Source organism: Mobula hypostoma, chromosome 15 (genome assembly GCF_963921235.1).
Source record: "Mobula hypostoma chromosome 15, sMobHyp1.1, whole genome shotgun sequence".
In the NCBI taxonomy this organism is placed as follows: Eukaryota; Metazoa; Chordata; class Chondrichthyes; order Myliobatiformes; family Myliobatidae; genus Mobula; species Mobula hypostoma.
Genome location: NC_086111.1, coordinates 17,169,050 through 17,188,281, shown reverse-complemented (window position 1 = coordinate 17,188,281; position 19,232 = coordinate 17,169,050). Strand labels below are relative to the sequence as shown.

General features: G+C 42.4%; 1 protein-coding gene across 8 annotated transcripts in view; it reads right to left on the bottom strand.

Annotated features, from left to right (window-relative positions):
- dock3 (dedicator of cytokinesis 3) overlaps positions 1–19,232 on the bottom strand; it is a 966,938-nt gene that overhangs the window by 225,324 nt on the left and 722,382 nt on the right. For all 8 annotated transcript variants that reach the window (XM_063067780.1, XM_063067785.1, XM_063067784.1 and 5 more), the window contains one exon: positions 17,818–17,901. In XM_063067780.1, the coding sequence (XP_062923850.1) occupies positions 17,818–17,901 (84 nt within the window). The remainder of the gene's footprint in view (positions 1–17,817; positions 17,902–19,232) is intronic.

Sequence of the window (19,232 nt, the reverse complement as noted above, 5' to 3'; positions counted from 1 at the left end):
TCTCACCACCAAGCACAGCTTTCCCACCTTTCACTTTCCGCTTTTGGCAAGGATCTCTCCATATGTGACTCCCTTGACCACTCGTCCCTCCCCACTGATCTCCCTTCTGGTATTTATCCTTATAAGCGGAACAAGTGCCACATTGCCCCTACGCTTATTACCTGTGGGTCTGTTGCGGTCAGCCACTGTATCTGCTGCTCCTGGTGTGGCCTCCTGTATATCGGTGAGACCTGACATAGGTTAGGAGCCTGCTTCGCCATGCACCTTTGCTCTGTCTGCCACAAAAAGCAAGATCTCCCGGTGGCCACCCATTTCAATTCTGCTTCCCAATCCATTCCGAAGTGTCAGCCCATTGTCTCTTCTATTGCCTCGATGATGCCACACTAAGGTTGGAGAAGCAACATCTTATATTCTGTCTGAGTAGCCTCCAACCTGATGGTATGAACATCGATTTCTCGAACTTCCACACCCCCTTCAACATTCCCCATTCCTGTTTCTATTTCTCACCTGATCTCCTTATCAACCCATCACCTCCCCCTTGCCTTTCTTCTACGGTCTTCTGTTGTCTCCTATCAGATTCCACCTTCTCCAGCCCTTTATCTCTTTCACCAATCAACTTCCCAGCTCTTTACTTCACTTCCTCCCCTCTCCCAGTTTCACCTATCACCTTCCTCCCCTCTCCCTATCTTCTTACTCTGACTTCTCTTCTTTTCCAGTCCTGATGAAAGGTCTCAGCCTGAAATGTCAACTGTTTAAGTCTTTTCCACAGATGCTGCCTGGCAGTTTGTGTGTGTTGTTTGGATTTCCAGATTTTCTCATGTTTGAAATATATACTCAACGCTTTTATTCCTTCTACTAAAGTGCATGACCATACACTCCCTACGTTATATTCCATTTGCCACTTCTTTGATTATTCTCACAATCTGTCAGAGTCCTTCGGCAGACTCCCTGCTTCCTGAACACTACCTGCCCCTCCACCCATCTTCATATTGTCTGCAAACATGGCTACAAAGCCAGAAATTCTGTCATCCAAATCATTGACATATAACGTGAAAAGAAGAGTTCCCAACACCGATCCCTGTGGAACAACACCTGTCACCACCAGCCAACCAGAAAAGGCCCCCTTTATTCCCAGCTGCCAGTCAGCCAATATTCTATCTATGCAAGTATCTTTCCTATAATACCATAGGTTCTTATCTTGTTAAGCAGCTTCATGGGCAGCACCTTGTCAAGGGCCTTCTGAAGATCCAAGTAAGTAATATTCACCGACTCTCCCTTGTCTATCCTGCTAATTTCCCTTTAAGGAAACCATGCTGATTTTGGCCTGTTTCATCATGTGCCTCCAAATACCCTGAAATCTCATCCATAATAATGGACTCCAACTTTTTCCTAACCAATGAAGTCAAGCTAACTGGTCTATACTTTCCCTTCTTTAGCCTCCCTCCCTCCTTAAAAAGTAGAGTGACATTTGCAATTTTCCACTCCTCTGGAACCATTCCAGGATCCAGTGAGTCTTGAAAGATCACTAATAGTACCTCCACAATCTCTTCAGCTACGTCCTTCAGAAACCTTGGGTGTAGTCCATCTTGCCCAGGTGATTTATCTCCACTTTCAGACCTTTCCGTTCCCCAAGCAACTTTTCCTTAGTTATAGCAATTACACTCACTTCAACACCCTGACACTCTCAAATTTCTGGCATACTACTAGAGTGTTCCACAGTGAAGACAGATGCAAAATACTTATTATGCTCATCTGCAATTTCTTTGTCCCCCACTACCTCTTCAGTGTCATTTTCCAGCAGTGTGATATCCACTCTTGCTTCTGATATTTATCTGAATAAATCTTTACATATCTGAAAAAAATTTGTATCCTCTTTTATATTATTGGCTAATTTACTTTCATACTTCATCTTTTCTCTTCTTATGGCTTTTTAGTTGCCTTCTGTTAGTTGTTAAAAGCTTCCCAATCCCCTAACTTCCCACTTCTTTTTTGCTATATTGTATGCCCCTCTTTTGCTTTTATTTGACTTCCCTTGTCAGCCATGGTTTCGTCATTAGAGTATTTCTTCACTTTTGGGATGTACCTATCCTGTCTGATCTGAGTTGCTCCCAGAAAGTCCAGCTATTGTTGTTCTGCCATCATCCTTGCTAGTGTTCCCTTCCAATCAACTTTGGCCAACTTCTCTCACGTCTCTGTAATTTCTTTTACCCCACTGTAATACTGATACATCTGACTTTAGGTTCTCCCTCTCAAACTGCAGGGTGAATGCTATCTTATGATCAATGCCTCCTAGAGGTTCTTTTACCTTATGCTCCCTAATCAAATCTGGTTCATTACACAGCACTCAATCTAAAATGGACTTTTCCCTAGTCGGATTAAGAACAAGCTGCTCGAGAAAGCTATCCCATAGGCACTCTACAAAATCCCCCTCTTGGGTTCCAGCACCAACCTGATTTTCCCCAATCTACCCGCATATTGAATTCCTCCATGTCTATCGTACAATGCCCTGTTTACATGTCTTTTGTATCTCCCATTGTAATTTGTATCCCACATCCTGGCTACTATTCAGAGGCTTGTATATCACTTCCATCAGGTCTTTTTACCCTTGCAGTGTTTTAACTCTATACACAAGGATTCTGCAACCTTGAAATACTCTGTCACCTCTTTCTAAGGATTTGATTTAATTTTTACCAACAGAAACCCCACCCCTTTAGCTACCTGCCTGTCTGTTTGATGCAATATGTATCCTTGGATGTTAAGCTCCCAACTATGATCTTTTTTTAAGCCACAATTCAGTGATGCCCAACGTCATAGCTGCCAATCTCTAACTGCACTACAAGATCATCTTCCTAATTCTGTATACTGCATTCAAATATAACATCTTCAGTCCTGTATTCATCACTCTTTTCGACTTTGCCCTCATGTTACACTTCAGCTCACCCCAGTAAGTTCAACTCATCCCACTGACAGCATTACCACCCCTCAGAATCTGACCTTGTATGCTATCCAGCCCCACAGCTTTTTGTGGCTTTATCCTAGCTAGGGGCCTCTCACCTCGGCTGTGGCCAGACAGGGTGCCTTTTTCTGGGGGAGATGGGGCCCATTAATCATTGTGTCAAATCATGCATAAAAGGCACTCAGCCTATCAGGAAGGGCAGTGTTACTATCATTGATGCAAAGGGTGACTTGTAATCTGTTATGGTTTGTATAACTTGGCACGTGTTCTGCATGCTCCTAGTGAAACAAAGGTGGCTATGAATTTTTCTGTGAGTACTCTTGCTTTGCCTTCCTGATGGTATGGGAGAGTGCAACTCTTGCTGACCTTAGAGTTGTCTTATCGCCCAATACGAAGGCAGCATTCTGATCCCTAAGCTGTGCATGCATCTCTACAGTAAGCCATAGCTTATGATTTGTCCTGTCAGTGTAGTGTTTAATCATGGTAACTTCCTCAATGCATTTTCTTATGTAGCTAGTCACATGAATGTTACCATGATTAAATACTACACTAGGTATGATCCCCCATATTCATCAATGTTGATGTGATAATTGTAGGTAGCCACCTTCATGAATATGCTCCAGTCACTGCTTTTGAAAGAGTCCTGCAGCACTGAGATAGCAACTTCTGACCAGAACCTGATCTCCAACTGGTTTCACTCATTTAACCAGTGGTCCATATGCAGGGATTAGCAAAACGGACGTCTGGTCTGAGAATCTGAGGGCAGCCTTGTCGGCTTCACAAACTTTGACACAGACCAGGTCTAATATATTCTGTCCTGTAGTTGTGAAGTTGACATGCTGGTTGAACATAGTAGGACTGTTTTTAAGCTGACATGATTAAAATCACCAGCAATAATAAAGAAACCATAAACTCATCTGTGCTGACCAAGATGCCCATTTAAGCTAGTCTTAGTAGCTTGTGTTTGTCCCATATTTCTCTAAAACTTTTCCATCCTGTCCAAATTTCCTTTAGATGTTGTACTGCACTGATCTCAACCACTTCCTCTGGCAGCTCATTCCAGATAGCACCATCTGAGGTTGCTGCTCCTAAGGTCCCTTTTAAAATCTTTCCCCTTCCACCTTAAACCCAAGCTCGGTAGATATTGATTTCCAGTACTTGGGGAAAAGATTGTGTGAACGAATCCTCTCGATGCCTCTCATGATTTTATCCATGGTTGTAAGAAGACGGACTGTCTTGGGATTAGATGACTATGCAGTGTGTGGGTGTGAGGGAGGAAAAGTCTTATTCTGCTGTTGTTGTTCTGTTACTTGTGTTCTGTATTGTTCTGCTGAGCATGGTTGGTATGTAATGTTGGTGCTGGAAGGTGTAGTGACACTTGTAGGCTGCCCCTAGCACATCCTTGGGTGTGTTGAATGTTCATGCAAACCATACACTTCACTGTACATTTTGATGTACTCGTGATGAATAAGCTTGAATCTTGAAATTTTAAACTATACCTCTAAGGTCCTAGCCTGCCCAATCTCTCCCTAAAACTCAAGCCCTTGTAGCCTGGCAACATTCTCCCAAATCTTCTTTGTACTGGTTCCTGCTTAATATCATCTTTCCTGTAACAGTGTAACCAAGGTATACACAGTACTCCAGGTACAGCATCATCAACTGCAAATATACTGATGAACACCAGTGTGCCAAACGCTTTCTTCACCAAACTGTCTACATGTGACATCATTCTCAGGAAACTATATACTTGCATTCCTCTCTGTTGTACAACACTTCCTGTGACCCTAACACTCACTGTAAAAGTTCTACACTTGTTTGACTTCTCAAATTGCAACCCCTTGCACTCATCTGAATTGAATGCCATTTGCCATCTCAGAGGAAGGGAGAGGAAGACTTTAACTCAAAGCCCTTACTGCACCAGGAACCACATTCCTACCTCTGAGCAGTAATATATCCAGAGACTAGTTTTCCAAAGAAGCAGAGTTGGACCTGTGACAGAACTTCAATCATACACCCAGACTGATCAGATCTACCTATAACAGGCAAGTTCTCCTACCTTGAACTTAGCCTCTGGAACAATAGGTCCATGGCATTTTTCAAGTTTGCATTTCACTCTGGTTTTATGCATGTCGCTGATGTTTATTACTTATCTGAAGAGCATTTCAAACTCTTCGCCTCAAACAGGAAGGCATCATGGTCATGTGGATATGTGAGAGCTCCAAGTTCAGGGATGATACAGTACACTCTTCTGCTGCTCCAGAGGTCTCCATGTGAATCTACAGCCCACCAGAGTTGTATGTTCCCTGGACGTGCAACTTATTTTGCAATCTCAACCTGAAACTCATCATGGTAAATGCTACATGTTTGGGGAGTTCATATGTCACCTTCTTCCCCAGTTATATTTCAATTGTGAGACTGCATGGAGACTGGACCCTGCAAGACAAGTACTACACCCTCATCAAAGTTGCTGGTGAACGCAGCAGCCAGGCAGCATCTCTAGGAAGAGGTACAGTTGACGTTTTGGGCTGAGACCCAATTAGTCCTGACAAAGGGTCTCGGCCTGAAACGTCGACTGTACCTCTTCCCAGAGATGCAGCCAGGCCTGCTGCGTTCACCAGCAACTTTGATGTGTGTTGCTTGAATTTCCAGCATCTGCAGATTTCCTCGTGTTTACTACACCCTCATGGCTTGTTGTTTCTTCTTTATCACCCTCCTTGTGCCTCCAGCTGTGCTCAGATCAGACAGTAAGAAAACACAAGAGTCCTATGTACACTTCTGCTTCACAGCTGAGGTTAACGTTATATTAGTTCTGTAGAGTAGTTGCTAGAGGTTGAACAATTTCCCATTAATTCTGAATATTCACTTCTGAGGGACAGTTATTGGAGGTGAGGTGCAACAATGCAGCAAGAAAGGTTAAGATAGGTGGTGGGGCAGCTAGACAGCCTTGTCTGATACCAGTTACCATTGAGAGTGGTTCTGCCATGAGCCCATCGGTCACAGAGTCATAGACTCATATAGTACGGAAACAGACCCTTCAGCTCAAGTGCTTCATGTTAACTGAGCCGCCCCATCCAGGCTAGTCCTGTTGGCCAGGATTTGGCCAATAACCTTCTAAACCAGCATACATCAAAGTTGCTGGTGAACGCAGCAGGCCAAGCAGCATCTATAGGAAGAGGTGCAGTCGACGTTTCAGGCTGAGACCCTTCGTCAGGACTAACTGAAGGAAGAGTGAGTAAGGAATTTGAAAGTTGGAGGGGGAGGAGGAGATCCAAAATGATAGGAGAAGACAGGAGGGGGAGGGATAGAGCCGAGAGCTGGACAGGTGATAGGCAAAAGGGGATGCGAGAGGATTATGGGACAGGAGGTCTGGGAAGAAAGACGGGGAGTGGGGGGGGGTGACCCAGAGGATGGGCAAGAGATATTCAGAGGGACAGAGGGAGAAAAAGGAGATTGAGAGAAAGAATGTGTGCATAAAAATGAGTAACGCTTCTTTTTGGATTCCAGACCTAATCAGTTCCCCTCTACCACCACTCTGCTCCGTCTAGCGGAATTAGTCCTTACTATTAATAATTTCTCCTTTGGCTCCTCCCACTTCCTCCAAACTAAAGGTGTAGCTATGGGCACCCGTATGGGTCGTAGCTATGCCTGCCTTTTTGTTGGGTTTGTGGAACAATCTATGTTCTGTGCCTATTCTGGTATCTGTCCCCCACTTTTCCTTCGCTACATCGACGACTGCATTGGCGCTGCTTCCTGCACGCATGCGGAACTCGTTGACTTTATTAACTTTCCCTCCAACTTTCACCCTGCCCTCAAGTTTACCTGGTCCATTTCCGACACCTCCCTTCCCTTTCTAGATCTTTCTGTCCCTGTCTCTGGAGACAGCTTATCCACTGATGTCTACTATAAGCCTACTGACTCTCACAGCTATCTGGACTATTCCTCTTCTCACCCTGTCTCTTGCAAAAACGTCATCCCCTTCTCGCAATTCCTCCATCTCCGCCGCATCTGCTCTCAGGATGAGGCTTTTCATTCTAGGACGAGGGAGATGTCTTCCTTTTTTAAAGAAAGGGGCTTCCCTTCCTCCACTATCAACTCTGCTCTTAAACGCATCTCCCCCATTTCACGTACATCTGCTCTCACTCCATCCTCCCACCACCCGACTAGGAATAGGGTTCCCCTGGTCCTCACTTACCACCCCACCAGCCTCTGGGTCCAACATATTATTCTCCGTAACTTCCGCCACCTCCAATGGGATCCCACCACTAGGCACATCTTTCCCTCCCCTCCTCTCTCTGCATTCCACAGGGATCGCTCCCTACACAACTCCCTTGTCCATTCGTCCCCCCATCCCTCCCCACTGATCTCCCTCCTGGCACTTATCCGTGTAAGCGGAACAAGTGCTACACCTGCCCTTACACTTCCTCCCTTACCACCATTCAGGGCCCCAAACAGTCCTTCCAGGTGAGGCATCACTTCACCTGTGAGTCGACTGGGGTGATATACTGCGTCCGGTGCTCCCGATGTGGCCCTTTATATATTGGCGAGACCTGACGCAGACTGGGAGACCGCTTTGCTGAACATCTACGCTCTGTCCGCCAGAGAAAGCAGGATCTCCCAGTGGCCACACATTTTAATTCCACATCCCATTCCCATTCTGACATGTCTATCCACGGCCTCCTCTACTGTAAAGATGAAGCCACACTCAGGTTGGAGGAACAACACCTTATATTCCGTCTGGGTACCCTCCAACCTGATGGCATGAACATCGACTTCTCTAACTTCCGCTAAGGCCCCACCTCCCCCTTGTACCCCATCTGTTACTCATTTTTATGCACACATTCTTTCTCTCACTCTCCTTTTTCTCCCTCTGTCGCTCTGAATATACCTCTTGCCCATCCTCTGGGTCCCCCCCCCCCCCGTCTTTCTTCCCGGACCTCCTGTCCCATGATCCTCTCGTATCCCTTTTTGCCTATCACCTGTCCAGCTCTCGGCTCTATTCCTCCCCCTCCTGTCTTCTCCTATCATTTTGGATCTCCCCCTCCCCCTCCAGCTTTCAAATCCCTTACTCACTCTTCCTTCAGTTAGTCCTGACGAAGGGTCTCGGCCTGAAACGTCGACTGCGCCTCTTCCTAGAGATGCTGCCTGGCCTGCTGCGTTCACCAGCAACTTTGATGTATGTTGCTTGAATTTCCAGCATCTGCAGAATTCCTGTTGTTAACCTTCTAAACCTTTACCTTTCCTTTTATTGGTTGGAATATTCTAGTCTACCTGCCAATGAAGAACATGAATAAAATGAAAATAAATTTCTGTGGGGATTGAGGATGCTCTCAATCTCTCTTGCCGGTGGAAACAAAAGCTTCCTGAGTTTGAAAAATACTACACTGTCTGGTCTACTGTACTGGTCTGGTCTTTGCATTTGTTTTGGAGCTGTCATGCAGTGAAGACTATGTGTACACTGTTACTCAGGGAACAGCTTGGAATACCAAGAACCTAGTGGAAAAGGTAAGATTCTTCTGTGCAGATTGATCAGGCCATCCCCCACAATACTCATCAGAAAAGGTATGGCTTTTTTTAAAAAACAGTATCTGTTATATGTTCCAGCATCTGGTTATGACAATACTAATGACCTGCGCCAGAAGCAGCAGCAGGAGATGGCATCAAAGGCTGTGAATATGTCATAGGCACATCCCTCTCACTGTTAGTAGTTATCTACATGAGGCACCGCCTTAAGAATATCTATCACCATCCGAGCCATTGCACCTTCTTGCAGCAACCATCAGGTACGATGTAATCTGAAGCCCCACACTACCTGGCTCAAGAGCGGCTGTTTCTCCTCAACCATCCAGTTCTTGAACCAGACTGTACCATCTTAATCATGACCTCAGTACAGCCACCCTATCAGCACTTTGTACTACAACTGACTTTGTATTTTTTGTTCGTCTTGTGTTCTTTCTCATAAAATTTGTGTATAATTTATGTCTTTTTTTTTGCGAAAGCTGTTTATCTGATGCTCTCTACTTGTGATGTCACTGGTAGTTTTCATTACACCTGTGCATATTTGCGCGTGTGACAATAAACATGACTTCGACTGAATGCTCTTGAGCACCCCACTCCATTGTTCTACAGTGAAGGAGAAAGACATTAGCTCAAACAATCACACTAGTCCTTGCTAACACATAGGTTTCTGGCACCAAAATAGTGACAACATCTTTTGGCTATGTAAATCTGCATCAGATGTCCTAGAAAGTTTGTGAACCATGTAGATTTTTCTCTATTTCTGCATAAATATTACTTAAAATGGGATCAGAACTTCACACATCCTAAAACTAGATAGAGAAGCCAATTAAATAAGTAACAAAAACATTTTACCTGCTCATTTATATATTGAGAAAAATAATTCAATATTACATACATTTGTTGGTACAAGTATGTGAACCGCTGGGGTAATACTTTCTACAAGAGCTATTTGAAGTCAGCTGTTCCAATCAACCAGATGAGATTGGAAGTGTGCATTGTAGAAGTGCCCCACCCTATAAAAAAGATGCACAAAGTCAAGTTACTGACAGAGCCTGCTCTTCTCAAAAAAGGTCTGTCTATGTGCATGATACCCCAATCAAAAAACTTTCAGAGGACCTTAGAAGAAGAATTGTACAGATGCATGAAGCTGGAAAAGGCTACAAAAGCATTTCTAAAGACCTGAGTGATCATCAGTCCACAGTAAGAGAAATTGTCTACAAATACAGGAAACTCAGTACTGATGCTACTCTCCCCAAGAGTGGGCATTGTGCAAAGATCACACTAAGAGCACAACATACAATGTTGAGGGAGGTGGAAAAGAACCCAAAGGTAACAACAAAAGACCTGCAGAAATCTCTAGAACTTGCTACAGTCCCTGTTCATGTGTTTTCACTATAAGAAAATCACTAAAAGAGAATGGTGTTCATGGAAGGGCAGCATGGAGGAAACCACAGCTCTCAAAAAAAAAATTGCTACACGTCTCAAGTTTGCAAAAGACCAGCTGGATGTTTTACAATACTTCTGGGACAATGTTCTGTGGGCAGATGAGACAAAAGTTGAACTTTTTGGCAGAAATGCACATTACTATGTTTGGAGGAAAAACGGCTCTGCACACTAACACCAAAACCTCATCCCAACTGTGAAGCATGGTGGAAGGAGCATGATGGTTTGGGGCTGCTTTGCTGCCTCAGGGCCTGGGCAGCTTGAAATCGTTGAATTCAAAATTTTATCGAGACATTTTACAGGAGAATGTTAGGTTAGCAGTCTGTCACCTGAAGCTTAATAGAAGTTGGATAATGCAACAAGACAATGATCTGAAAGACAAGAATAAATCAACAACAGCATGGTTTAAAAAGATGATTCATGTATTGGAATGGCTGAGTCAAAGTCCTGACCTTAATCTTATAGAAATGTTCTGGAAGGACCTGAAGGAAGCAGTTCATGCAAGGAAACCTACCAATATCCCAGAACTGAAGCAGTTTTGTAAGGAAGAATGGCCTAAAGTTCCTCCAAGACAATGTGCAGGACTGGAAGTGTTTGGCTGAAGTTATTGCTGTACAAGGGGTCACACCAGTTACTGAAAGTAAAAGTTCACATACTATTTCCAACAAATACATATAATATTGGATAATTTTTCTCAATAAATAAATGAACAAATATAATGTTTTTGTGTTATTTAATTGGATTCTCTTTATTTAGTTTTATGACTTACATGAAGATCTGATCACATTTTAGGCCATATTTATGCAGAAATAGAGAAAATTCTACAGGGTTCACAAACTTTCTAGCACCACTGTATATCACTAACTTACTTGATTGGTTCTACAGTAAGTCGCATGACTAATACCCAATCCCCACTATGTGGAAAATAACTTTACCAAGCATGAATTCTTGTTTCTATAGCTGCATCTGAAGAGTTATCAATGCAAGCTTGATGCATCATCTTCTAATCTCACTGGTCGTACTCTCTGTAAAGATGTTCATGCTTGGGATGATCCATATCTCTTGATAAACTCTTAGACTATTGATAAGGGCTGCCTTTTGTTATATAACAAAGTAACAACTGCAAATATGCTCATCAATTTGCAGGCAGCACAAGAAATAGTTATTACTTCCCCTGCATTTACCTCTTGGTGTGCAGGTCACAACAAGATGGAACTTGATTACTTTCTTCAGCCAAATGATAACAGTGTCACCAACTTCTCTTCTATTATTGTAATAGTAATGGTTATTTGGTTGTTTCATGATGCATTACTGGAGTTACAGAATGTCAACATTTTGTGAAAGGTCTTAGGAAAAGTCTTAACCATAACCTTGTCCTTTATCTGGCTATCATAAGCTGCAATTGATAAAATCTAATTCCGCCCCTCCAACCTATCCTGTCATTCACTATGATAATAGCATCATCTCCTTTTTGTGCCATTTTCCAAAAGCCCTCAATTCCCACATCTTTCAGAGAATTATCTACTCCCCCTTTTAAGTATCTCAAATGATCTAGTTGCCACAAATGTCTGGAGTTGAGACATCCAGAGATTCACCACCATCAGTGAGATAAAGATCAGACATACTTCCATTTCCTTCACCTAGAGTGTTTGAAATCTCGAACTCATTTCACAAAGCAAGCGTGCTATACAAGAGGGACATCAGCAACTGCCGTGTACTCTGCTTCCAGAGACATGGATCACCCCAGCACGCTGGACACAGTGCTCCAGCCCAAGGGTTTCATTCTCTAACACATGGACCAGATGGCAGCATCAGGTAAAGGCAGAGGTAGTCACGTTTGCTTCATGATTAACTCATCATGCTGCACAGATATTGCAGTTTTGTCTCAGTCCTGCTCCCCCGACCTGGAACATTTGGCAGTGCAGTAGCTGTCAAGGGACTTCTCCACTGTCATCCTGGAAGCAGTGTACATTCCACCACTGGCTAACCTCAGGCTGGCACTGGAGGAGCTGAACACTGAGATCAGCAGTCATAAGACAGCACACCCCAATGTCTACTTGATCATTATGGGGAGCTTTAAACAAGATTCCTTGAAGTCCTGTTTAGGGTGCTATAGTAGTGTGGCAGTTAGTGTGACGTTTAGGGGTGCCAGAGTTCTGAGTCACTTCCAACATCCTTTGTTAGCAAGTCTGTATGTTCTTTCCTGTGTGTGCGCTTCTGTTTCATTAGGGTACTCCAGTTTCTTCCCACTGTTCAAAGATGTACTTATTGGTAGGTGAATAGGTCATTGTAAATTATCCTGTGATTAGGGAAGAGTTAAAATCGATAGGTTGCTGAGTGATGCAGTTTGGTGGGCCGGAAGGACCTGTTTCGCACTGTATCTCTAAATAAACAATTCTCTGACAAACTACTGCCAACATGTCACCTGCAAAACATGTGAAACCAAAACACTTGATAACTGTTACACCTACATCCCAACTGCCAACTGTGCCATCCTGCGTCTGCACTTCGTCAGATCCAATCACCTGGCTGCATAGGTAGTGGCTGAGAACCAGAAATGGATGGTCAAGGGAGGTGCAACAGTGTTTACAGGATTGCTTTGAATTCATGGACTGGACCACATTCACAGATGCACCTTGGGATGAGAATGAATATGCCACAGCCGTCTCTGACTACATCAAGACCTACATGAATGAACGTGCACCTTCAAGAACATACTGAGTTTTCCTAAACCAAAAGCCCTGGATGAACCAGGAGATTCAGAGTCTGATGAGGGCTAAAGCTGTGGCATTTGGGACCGGTGATCCAGACTCGTACAAGAAGTCCAGGCATGACCTACAGAAGGCCATCGTGAGAGTGAAAAGGCAATTCCATGTGAAGTTAGAGAGACATAATCAGATGCACGACAGCTGTGCTAGTGTTTGCATGCCATTACTTCCTAACAGCTTAAATGGCAATGATGCTTCGCTCCCTGATGAGCTCAACATTTCTTATGCACACTTTGAAAGGGAGAATGACAGTATATCTGTGTAAGTTCCCCAGAATCTGGTGACCCTGTGATCTCTGTCCTGGAAGCCAACATAAAGACATTCTTCAAGAGGGTTAAACCTTCGTAAGGCATCAGGTCCTGACAGAGTATTGAAAATCTCTGACAACAATTTGGCTGGAGTGTTCAAGGACGTCTTCAACCTCTCACTACTCCTCCACACTGCTAAGAATCCTGCCATTAACCTTTAAGATTTAAGATTCAAGATCAAGACTGCTTAATGTCATTTCCAGAACACAAGTGTAAATAAGAAAAATTGTTATTTGTTAAAAAATTGTTACTTGGATCTGATGCAGCACAAAAAAACACACAGAAAAGGAACATAATAATAAAACAATATAATAAATATAAATACATAATATAGCTTACTTATGTAGACCGTATATGCATAAAGTGATGCTAGGCACAAGAATGTCTTTATAGAAGGTGACTGCAGGAAATTATAAAGTAGTGTGTTTGGGGATATGGAAGGGTATGTTAGTGGGTGGAGGTGTTGATGAGCCTTACTGCTTAGGAAAAGTAACTGTTTTTGAGCTTGGTGGTCCTGGTATGGATGCTACGTAGCCTCCTCCCTAATGGGAGTAGGTCAAACAGTCTATGAGCAGGGTGGTTGGAATCCTTCATGATGTTACTGACGAGGATGACCTTGTACTCTGCCTTTAAGTTTGACCTTCCAAAGTGTATCACATCACACTTTTCCAGACTGAACTCCATCTGCCACTTCTCAGCCCAGCTCTGCATCCTTTGTAACCTATGACAACCTTCTACACTATCCACAACACCGCTAATCTTTTTGTCATCTGCAAACTTAGTAACTCACCCTCATCCAAGTTATGTATAAAAATCAGAAAGAGCATTAATTCAGAAGGATGAATGGGTTTGCTGATGTCCGCATGCAATTCATACCAGCCTGGCCTGTCTAAACTGACCATAAACAAAATGGCTCTTGCAATCTCATGCATCATAACTGAGAAATATTTGTTAATAGCAGTTAACATGCAAGTTAAATGTTTCAGGTGTATGATCATTTATGCATGTGGCAACCCAATAGGGCAACAACATAGCAGTGCTCTGTGGAGTAATCATACCGAGAGAGTACACAGCCCAACTTTATATTTGGGAAACTACCATCATTAAAATTGTTGGTTTCAACTCAATGGTGCCCTATAATTACTTACAGTGACCAAGGCAGAAAGTGGCCTGAGATGGAATTTAGATTGGTTGCAGATATGGGTGGAGAAATGACAGATGGATCTTAACCTGGCCAGATGTAAAGTATTGCACCTTGGTAGGTCAAATGTAAAGATACAGCACATTGTTAAGGGTGAGGCCATTAACAATGTTGATGAGGAGAGGGATCTTGGAGTCCAAGTTCATAGCTCCCTCAAAATAGCTACACAAGTTGATAGGGTGGTTAAGAAGGCATATTAGTCAACGCCTTTATTAGTCAAGGCATTGAATTCAAAAGTTAGGAATTTAAGTTACAGCTTTATAAAACTCTAGTTAGGCCGCATATGGAGTATTGCATACAGTTGTGGTTGCCCCATTTTAGGAAAGATATCGAGGCTTTGGAGAGGTGCAGAGGAGAATTACTAACATGCTGCCTGGATTAGAAGGCATGTGCTGTAATGAAAGTTTGGACAAACTTGGGTTGTTTTCTCTGGAGCAGAAGTTGAAGGGGGATCTGCTGGAGGACTATAAGATTATGAGAGGCATAGATGAGTAGACAAATAGCATCTCTTTTTTCCCTCAGGGTTGAAATGTGCAATACCAGAGGGCATGCACCTAAGGTGAGAGCGGGTAATTTCACAGGAGATATGAGGGGCAAGTTGTTGTTGTTAGTTAGTTAGGTTTTTTTTACATAGAGAGTGGTGGGTGCCTGGAATGCACTGCCTGGGTTGGTGGTAGAGGTAGATACATTAAGGACTGTTAAGAGATATTTAGATAGGCACATGAATGTGAAGAAAATGGACATTATGTAGGCAGAAGAGATTAATTTATTTGTTCATTTAATTAGTTTGACACAACATTGGATCAAAGGTCCTGTACCTGAGCTGCATTAGTCTATGTTCCTAGTCTATCTTCAAGTTAATTGGGCTGAACAATAATTGCTACCCTTGAAATTAAAATAATTGTCAGCTAATTTCTCTTCAACAACCATAAATCCTAAATATATAAATTTGATTACATGAACTAGCCTTCGTTTTGCTTCAGATGAGTCTTCTGACAATGCAGCGTTATCAGAATTTGGAAAATTTCGACTTTCATTGTGATTATTCCATCCTAACTGCATAGGATACAAGGAATGCTTTACAATATTAGGTCTATTGCTAACTTGAAATATCTTCAGTAGGACTGGGTCTACAGCTTGGTAAAAATTTTGGTCCTTGCTAATTCCGTATATCAATCCGTGATGTGGACAAAAGGTAATGCTCTTTGTCAATAGCTGCATCTAGATTGAGTTTACAATACCAAAGAAGAAACAGTTTTGTACAACTGCGTCACCTGAAGCAGAGCTGACCTTCAGTATCTGACCTTAACTTGTATTACATGTTGTTCAAATTTTGCAACTCTTTTCTCCACCTGTTACCTAAGGGAATAGAGTATGCATCTGGCCAGCAATAGATGGGTTCGGTGTCTTTGCATCGAGCAAAACCACATGCGAATCATTAAAACAAATCTGTATATAAATTCCAGTCCTGATTAAGGGTCTCGGTCTGAAATGTCAACAGTTTACTCTTTTCCATAGATGCTGCCAGGCCTGCTGAGTTCCTCCAGCATTGTGTGTGTGTTACTTGGATTTCCCGCATCTGCAGATTTTCTCTTGCTTGTGATTCCTGTGTGTCTCAGAGCTATGTCAATGGTTATTATCAACACACGATCATTGACCAAAATGGTGATTTAAAAATTGTTGTAGTTTGCCACTAGGCTGTCAGTGATGATGTACAAGTGCTCATCACGTACACATCATGATAATTGAAGGGCCCCTCCAAGACAACATGCTCAGATAACGATGGGGGCATTTTCCATGGTTTTGGATCAAAATCACCATGTTCATTCCCATAAACAAGTCTCAATGAAGAAGATGAGGGTAACACCCTCACTGTGTCTACAGCACTCCGGACTCTGCTCTGAGCAAGAATCCAACACATTCCTTGCTGACTTCTTGATTTCAAATCAATCCTGTACTCTGATAAGATTAGCTCTGGTATAGTTAATAAATAGGTAATTGAAGCTGCACATCAATCTGTCCCACAACCTTTAGCCTAGAAATGTGCAAATTTCACGCTAGTTGTCTTTAGTTTAGAATGTACTGTATTACCAAATGCTTCTTTTTGCATTTGATTACATCTACTGAATGGTGCTTAGTCAAAACGAGTTTTCAGTATTCAAACAAATTAAATGGGACCTTAACTGGACTGCATAGTGCTCATAAGTTAGCTAATGTCACATAAGAGTCTTATAAACACTTCCATTAATAGCATCATGCTAACTGGAGAACAAAAACAAACTGCGAATATAGCCAGGATTCATTTTGTTTATTTGGGACACTACACTGCTTAATTGAGATGGGAGACTCTTACCAAATACTTTCTAACTAGTGTTAGTCGCATGCATGTACTCTGTGCTTAAAGCAAACAGTTTTTAAATAGCACCACTTGTTTGTGTTTGCGTTCAAAAAGCCATGACTTTTGTCACTGATAGTTACCAAGCAATAAGCAGTAAGACAATTCAGTACTGTTTTGCTCACTGCAATTTCAAGCATTCAGACTTGGAGATGCCAGAAACACCTGGGAGAGAAAATTAAATGGTTACTTCAACAAGTTAGAAACTGAAGAGTTTGATGGCATCATCAATCGTCTTCATTTTCATTGTAACATTCAAGATTTTGAGGATGCATTTGTTGAAAGCACTGTTTGAAGGTAGTGCATTATCCGCACTAGGTGTCTAAGGTAATTTTGTTCATTCAGTCAATCAAAAGAACACAGCAGCATACGCTGGATTAATTCCTCTTTCAATAACTATTAGGAACTAGGTCCCGATGAAGGGTCTCAGCCTGAAACGTCGACAGTACTCTTTTCCATAGATGCTGCCTGGCCTGCTGAGTTCCTCCAGCATTTTGTGTGTGTGGCTTGGATTTCGAGCATCTGCAGATTTTCTCTTGAATATAATACTGTTGTAGTTTCTGTAGTGTTCTAATTTATTCTGTATTCCAGTTAAATACATAATTTGTTAAATGGTAGTTTGTCTTTTTTTTTAATATATACCTTTTTAACTATTTCATTGAAACTGGCTAATTGAGGCAGCCGCTTAATTGGGCCAAAATGTACTGGTCCTGCTACCTCAATTAACTGGAATCCACTATATGTAAAACTCACTATGCTGATTTAGCTCATATCATGGATCCAAGCTGCAACTGATTTCAGCATGCTTTGTCTTAAAAGAAAGCTAATTAAAACTCCTGTTCCTAATTTCAATCCAACAAGCCTGCAGTAAGGTGAAGGCCAGATGCTCCACCATGTACTTCCCCAGTCGAAAAGCCTCCTTGCACCCGTCAGTTCACACTACGGAAATGAGTTACTTGGGTGCCTGGAAATGCAGCAAGACTCACAACCCTTGAGAAGCAGGGTTGAAAATTCAGAGTAAAAAAAATAGTAATCTTAATTTGTTTGACAATCTGGCAAATGCTTGTCTGCTATTCCATAAAAGTGAGCTGAAACTGCTGAGGTTTGAAGTTTTTACAGCACACTGCAGCGTTAGACGTTTCAATTGCTAACAATGAATATTTCCAGAGAGCATTGCTTGTTACAGACTTTACCTTAGACAACAGCTAGGAAATGCCATTGTTACTTACCAAGGACTGAAATACCAGCAAGCCATATTTCTCTGTGTTGTCATCCAAAATTGTAAACAGTGTATCTAAAATGTCCTGTAAAAACTGGAAAAGAAAAACAATTGTTACCATGGAGAGAATCCTCCGTATCACTGACTAAGTCTAAGACTATATACGGAAACCTCTCAGAAAGAGATAATCATTAAGAAAGAAAGAAATCCCCTTTAGATTCAATAACTATTGGTTTAGACTGACTCTATAAAGCATCGGTTCCTATGGCTGTATTAGTTGGTGGTGGGGAGGTGTGGTGGGTGTGGGTAGTAGGGTTAAGCTCCCACTACCTATTAAATGCCCCCAATGGCATGCGTTTCAAATAGCTTCTGACAACCAAGTTTAGCTCCTGGACTTCACGTATGGCTTAGTTACTAAGCCCAGTGGAACTGTTTCTACAGACAGAAGGGCAAAGGCAGGTTACTGGCACCTTAAAACTGGTCGCTTCAGGTAGATAGGGCTCATCAGCTGTTGGTAGTAGCTCATCTAGAAGGCAAATGTTGATCTCAAAATTCCACACCCTTGCAGCTATACCCATTTATGGGGAAGGCTTTGGGAAAATTCTGGAGCTGGATTCCTTAGGGCAGTCCTACACTGACCAGCAACTCCTGAAACACCACTGGTGCCGAATTGTATTGGTCTTTGATGTTCCTTTGGATTCATCAGCTGCATAGAGAGGAGGGGCCTACTGTACATGCAACAGCTTGCTCTCCATTTCGTACTGCCCTGGCTTGTGTATTGACTTCAATGCCCACAGCTATGACAGTACATCCAGAGTCAACCCCAACCAATGGAGGACCTCGCATATGAAGAATTACCCAGTCAACACCAATCTGAGAAAGGATTACAAAGTGCAAAGTATCACCTATGAATGGTATTGTTAGTTGCTGCCTGCTGGGTGTACAATAATTTTCTAAGATATCATGAGATTCTGTTAATCACTGATACTGAATGCTATCTATTTTCCATCACTGTGCAAAGGTATCAAATTAATTCACAACTGGGATCTGAATGCTCACTACAGTTAATAGCCATTAGGCAGAGGGAGCGGTGGGAAACTGGCACTAGTGAACCATGACAAGCTCCAGGTCCACCTTCAGGAGATGGGCTGTATGCATTAATAATGGGTAAAGATGCAAAAAAAAACATATAGATAGACATGAAGCTGGCCAAAAGTTATAAATCCTTTGGAAGCATTATATCTCCAGTCACGTGTTTGAACCACAGTCAACATTTATTGTTTTCCCAACATTTTTACTCCTCTCAATAAGGTATTCTTCAATTATATGCAGCCTCTGAGGCCCAAATCTTGAACCCGTAACCACCTTTATAATCTCAATTTTTAACCTGTCCAGCTCAACATTACATCATGAAGACCATTTGCC